The 5,965-nt window shown below is 53.6% G+C and overlaps 1 protein-coding gene across 1 annotated transcript; it reads right to left on the reverse strand.

The window, feature by feature from the left end:
- Window positions 1-439: 439 nt before the first annotated feature.
- Window positions 440-5,247, reverse strand: LOC109455764 (keratin, type I cuticular Ha2). The gene is made up of 7 exons (XM_019747547.2): window positions 4,600-5,247; window positions 3,849-3,931; window positions 3,532-3,688; window positions 2,082-2,243; window positions 1,877-2,002; window positions 909-1,129; window positions 440-569 (listed from the first exon to the last, which is right to left on the reverse strand). Exons 1-7 carry the CDS (start codon window positions 5,065-5,067, stop codon window positions 440-442), a joined length of 1,347 nt encoding a protein of 448 aa, XP_019603106.2. The 5' UTR covers window positions 5,068-5,247.
- Window positions 5,248-5,965: the final 718 nt, after the last annotated feature.

Genomic DNA, 5,965 nt, shown 5'->3' on the forward strand with positions numbered 1-5,965 from the left:
AAAACAAATACAGAATTTAGCCACATTCCTCTTGACACCAACTGAGTAGTAGGTTTGGCTGGTGGCTACAACATCGTAAGTGACAAATAGAGAAAGACATGTTTGCAGGGCCACTGAATGAGGCTTTATTTGCCAGTGGACTAAGAACACAGGCTCTTGAGGCAGCAGAGAATGAGGAACATCAGCAAAGAGAGCAATTAGCAATTAGCCCAGGGATGTGAGAGAGGCCGTTTCTCAGAGATGAGGGCTAGGGCGCCCCTGGCAATATCGGAGCACCTTGTGGACAGATGGCTCACCTCCTGGCACTGCTCACAGTCTTCCTTGCTAGCCACCGCTGGTCCCACTGTCTTGGTGGCCACTGGACTGTGGTCACCCTCGGCTTGAGGAGGAACCAGCTGCCCAGCTCCGGTCCCTCAGGATCCAGCAGAGCTGAGGGACTTCAGTAGCGGCCTGGGGGACAGGGTATGCATGGCACGCAGACGGTGTGGGGCACGCAGACGGTGTGGGGCACGCTGGGGGAGGGCGCACAGGGGGTACACGAGGGAGTGGAACACGGGTTACAGGGCAACCTGCAGAGGAAAGGCATGAGGGGGGATTAGAAAGATGCCTGAGCGGGTGACAAGTTCAGCCAGTTCTATCCCCGATACCTCCCAAATTCACCTACTGTGCAACTTCTCCACTCACTCCCCTACTCCCAACCTCCACCGTCTTCACCTGTGCGACCCCAGTGGCCTCCTAACTGGTCTCCCCACCCCACTCTTGCCCCTCCTAACCATCAACTTGGTAGCCAGGGTGATTTTCTACAAACACAAATGGAATCGTGCCTTCAGCGGCTCCCATTTGTACTCAGGATAAAGAGTAACTCAGCTGTCACAGCTCCCTGTACAGCCTCAGTTGGGCCCACGTACTTGCAGTCCTCGCTGTCCAGAAGGTTCCGGTATGTGTTGATCTCACACTCCAGCCGCGCCCGCACGTCCAGCAGCACCTGGTACTCCTGGTTCTGTCGCTCCAGGTCGCCCCTGATCTCGGCCAGCTGGGCCTCCACGTTGGTGATCATGCACTGCACCTGGGCCAGCTGGGAGCTGTAACGGGCCTCCGTCTCCGTCAGCGTGTTCTCCAGAGAGTTTCTCTAAGACAAAAGGAAAGACAAAATAACTATGAGGAACACATCTATTTTCCATGGCCTTGTTCAGAAAGACCCAGAAAGAGCCAAGTCTGTCTTTGGGGTTGGGAATGACCCCTCCCTACCTAAGTCACTGCAGAAACTAAAGCCCCGAAAAGTTGAGTGACTTGTTCAAGGTTAAGCAGCTGGTAAGTGACAGACCAGGGTTTGGACACAGACCCATGTGATCCTAAGTCCATTACTCCTTCTTCAACCTGAGTCTGGCTTCAGGCTTTGGATCTGAGATTAACCAGGACCCTTCCCTACAGCATCATTTAGAACAGGGGTCTTCAACCCAGGCTGCACGTTAGACTCCCAGGGGAACCTTTAAAAACACATGCAGGCCCAGGCCCCACCTCCAGAGACTCTGATTTCATTATTTTGGGGAGGAACCTGGGCTTAGGGTTTTTTAAATCTCCACAGGTGGGGAGGAGAAGCATCGGTTTAGAAGGGAAGGCTAAGCAAAGAGCCAGCATTCTTGGGGAGTCATGTTTGATAGTGGCACCTAATCCACATCAGATTTAAGACACGCCCAATTTATCTCTGAGCTGGGTCGTGGGAGAAACCTCCCTCCAGGAGAGGTCAACTGGCAGCGTATCTGTGGTGGCTGCATCCAGGCCACCTCCTCCTCCTCTTTCCTGGATGCCTAAACCTATGCTCAGTGCCATGTGGGAGCCAGAACTGGGGGAGAGGTGCCCACTCAGTGGCACTCACCAGGCTGTGCTGGGCCTGCAGCTCAATCTCCAGCGTGTTGACCGTTCGTCTCAGATCAATGATATCCGACTGGTAGTTCTGAAGCTGCTCAGAGCTCGTGGCCACCTGCTGGTCGAGCTCCTCCATCTGCAGTGGGAGAGACAGGAGAGGCTGGGAGCGCCTTCTCAGGGACACTGGGAGGCCGGCCCACCCGCGAGAGGCCCACCTGCGTGTTGAACCATTCCTCCAAGTCCCTGTGGTTGGTCTCCACCACCATCTCGTACTGACACCTCATCTCTTCCAGCATCCTGTGCAGGTCCACGGGGGGCATGGTGTCCACCTCAATGTTAAGGCGGTCCCCAAGCTGGCACCGGAGGGCACTGACTTCCTAAAAAGGCACAAGAGCCCCAGGCTAGTGTGACGTCACACAATCTGGGCTCACCTCCCAGGGAGACGTGAAAAGATGGAACAAAAGAGGCTAAAGATGTCTGCGTTAGAGGGGCTGTTTGACTGCACACCACTCTGTGGTATCCCAACTGTCTTCTAGTTCCAGCTGGACACCCCCATGATGGGAGATGCACTCCAGGTAAACACTCCCTGTCACTTTGGCGAAGCCAAGAACAGAGTCAGGGTTCGTTTGATCCGTTTGGGCTAAGATGGGAGACCCCTGCCCCCCTCCCCACCTGTGCTCATCTGGGAAGGAGGGCAGTATGAGCCTGGCTTCACTCCGTTCAAGGCCCAAGTTAGAGCAGGCGCCTCCACAGGCATGGCTGCCAAAGAGAGAAAGTTGTCACTGAGGCTCCCCGAGTGTGCGATAACGCCTCATTAGTGGCTTCTTGGTGAGGTTCCCAGTTCTCTGGTTTAAGTGGGATGAGTCAGGTGCCTTAGGGTGCTTGGCGAATATGTGGCGACTGATTGTTACTTTACACTTAAGCCTAAGGGAACCCAGCCAGGATTCAGAGGCACTTGTTCTTTCAAATCCCAAGTCAAGAGGCTGAGGGTCAACCCAGAGAAGGAGGGGAAAAACCCAGAGCGCTGGTGGGCGTAGCAACACACAGATACCTGTAGAGTGGAGGGATTTCCCTCCAAGGACCTGCAGGAGAGGAGGAAAAGTCAAAAAGTAAAGGGTTGACTTGTGGCTTTTGGATTAAGCGTATTATATGCAAACAGAAGAGATGACGGGAAACGAGGATGAGACAGAAAAAAAGAAAACCACTGTAGTTGCACTCTCCCTTAGAAGACATGGAGGTCACCCCAGCGGTCTGGCCCAGCAGAGATGGACAGACAGTCCCATGCGAGTTCCAGAACAAGCTCCCTGTGGCTCTAACACATCACTCTAGCCCTGGAATTTGGCTTTCCTGAGAGAAACAAATGCAGTGGCAAAGTCCAGGAAATGCAGAGGGAGGGTTGCTAGCATTTCTGAGCACCGACCAAGGGCCCTGTGTTTCATACCCCTGAGCTCACTTAATTCTCACAGCTACCCCGTCTGATAATGTTGTCCCCATCTTACAAATGAGGAGGCTCAGAAAGCTTCAATAAATTGGGCGAAGTCACAGAAACAATACATGGCAGGCCTGGGAATCTCAACCCACGGCTCTCCAACACAAACCCCCCACCCCACCCCGTTCTCTGCACTCTGCTTCCCAGGGTCACCTCAGCTTGACTTCGGGGCTCACCTCCTCGTGGTTCTTCTTGAGGCAGAGCAGCTCCTCCTTCAGGGACTCTACCTGGGCCTCCAGGTCGGCCTTGCACAGGGTCAGCTCGTCCAGGATCCTGCGCAGGCTGTTGGTGTCGGCCTCCACCAGCTGCCGCAGAGCCAGCTCCGTCTCGTATCTGCACAGAAGGACAGGGACAGCAATGAGGGGTGAAACTGAATACAGAACTCAGGGGAGACTCTGAACTGCTGTCACTTTTCCAACTCTCTCTAAAATGAATGCAAAGCTGCCCAAGTATGTGCAGGAAGAGGGGCGCCCCATGGCCTGGCCAAACTCACTTGGTCCGGAAGTCATCGGCAGCCAGCTTGGCATTATCAATGTGCACGACCATCCTGGCGTTCTCTGCCTTGGTGCACAGGACCTGGGGGCCAAGACACGCAGAGCAGGGTCAGGCCAGGGCAAGAAGGATAAAGACCCCACGTGAGGTGCCTGTCGGGGCTCAGCAGCCTCACAGCCATCCCTGCAGAAGCCCCTCTTCCCTGGAGCGCCGGGGGATACTTAGTGACCTGCCAGTCCTTGGAGATGTGAGACTTATTTTTTAAGCACCTGGGTCTTTATAAATCCAAATGCCCCATTTTGGATGCAGTGAGCAGTATGAAAGGAAAGAATCTCGTTAAGTCTGAAGTCATTCGTGTGACAGAAGGGTCCTAAATAAGCACTAACATTTACTAAAAACACACCATGTTCCAGGGGCAGTACTTTACCTACATCAACTCATGGAATCCTCTTGACTGCCCCATTAGGAAAGCACCATTATTATCCCCATTCTACAGATGAGTAAACTGAGGCCTAGGGAAGGGAAAGGATCTCCCAAAGGCATGCAATGAATCAATGGTAGAGCTGAGACTCTATCCCAGGCCTCTTTGCACATTAAGGGCTCTAGATGAGTGCTCAAATTATGAGATAATTCTATGCCCTAGGGAAGTCTCTTTTCCCTGAACATAGCTTAATAAATTAAGGAGATTCAAATCTGGAATGCCAGCCATTCCGGTCACCTTCCCAGTGAGACTGTTCACCTCCTGCCCTCACCTTCTGCTGGAGTTCCTCAATGGTCCTGAAATAACACTGGTAGTCAGGACACATGGTGGGTCCTTGAGACTGGCAGGCCTCTTGGATCTTGCTCTCCAGGTTGGCATTCTCCCGCTCCAGCTGGCGCACCTTCTCCAGGTAGTTGGCTAGCCGGTCGTTCAGGAACTGCATGGTCTCCTTCTCACTGCCATTGAGGGTTCCTTCGCAGTACCAGCCGCAGGTACCCATGGAACTGGGGATGCCACTGGTAGGCCGGCAGCTGCTGGGCCGGCAGGAGCTGGATAGGTAGGTCTTGGAGAGGCAGCTGGCCGGCCGACAGGTGGTGGGCAGGCAGATGGAAGGCACGCAGGTCATGGGCTGGCAGACATAACCCAGGCACAGCTCAGGCCGGCAGCTCATGCTGCTGGAGCAGACAGAGGAGGGCCGGGGGCAACTCTTGATGGAGGTCGGTGAGCAGCTGGATGTCATGTTGGGGAAGCCCCTTCTCCTCAGGTGAAGCTACCTGGATCACCAACCTCTACAGACCCCATCCTGCGCAGGCCCTTTTATACCCTTGGAGTGAGGGGGCTCACACTTGAAAGTCGTCATGGGTGGTAACGATGTTTATCCTCAGCCTCAGAGGAAGCTGCTGATTAATTTGTAATTTGCTATCCAATAAGGAGTTCCTTTCCTCATAAAAGAGGCCAAGCTTGTCATTTGGCTAAAGCAGGACTCTGGGCTCCTGTCATTGATCACCAGGGGAGAGCTTCCGGACACATCTTCAAAGGATCAACTCCATGCCTGGGCCCTCATTACCAGGGCGGAGCTGCCAGGAGACCACATCAGCCTCCTGGCCCTATGCCACCAGCGGCCTTGCCCACTGCACTCCCACCTGCCCCAGCCCTGAGAAAGCCTGCAGTTCTGTGGTTATTAGCCGCTCCTTTCAATGAGACAATTCCATGTGGGAAGAGGCCTGGCCCCTGAAGCAGAAAATGTGTGGGTGACAGAAGCTGCACTGATACTGGCTGTGGTATAAATCCAGGGAGATAGGAAGAAGAACCTCTGAGGCTTCTAAGCATGAATCATCTTCCTACTCAGGGGAAGAAATAATATCGGGGAAGAGAGAACAAACTCAAGACACAGACCGAAAGCGTCAAGCTCAGGGACATCTTTGCAGCTGGACACTGTTGCGAAAGAGAAATGTAAGGACCCCATTCTTGGAAAAGGAGATCAATGTCATGAACATCTCCACGAGGCAGATGCTGTATCAGGACCCTTTCTGGATCCTCCCCTTCGGTTCTCACTGTTCCACGTACAGAGTTGTCAAGTTCGATTATTGTTTGTTGAATAGACTGAGGTTGGACAAGCTGGAATAGGCTCTACTTTC

This window comes from Rhinolophus sinicus, linkage group LG15 (genome assembly GCF_036562045.2).
Source record: "Rhinolophus sinicus isolate RSC01 linkage group LG15, ASM3656204v1, whole genome shotgun sequence".
Classification (NCBI taxonomy): Eukaryota; Metazoa; Chordata; class Mammalia; order Chiroptera; family Rhinolophidae; genus Rhinolophus; species Rhinolophus sinicus.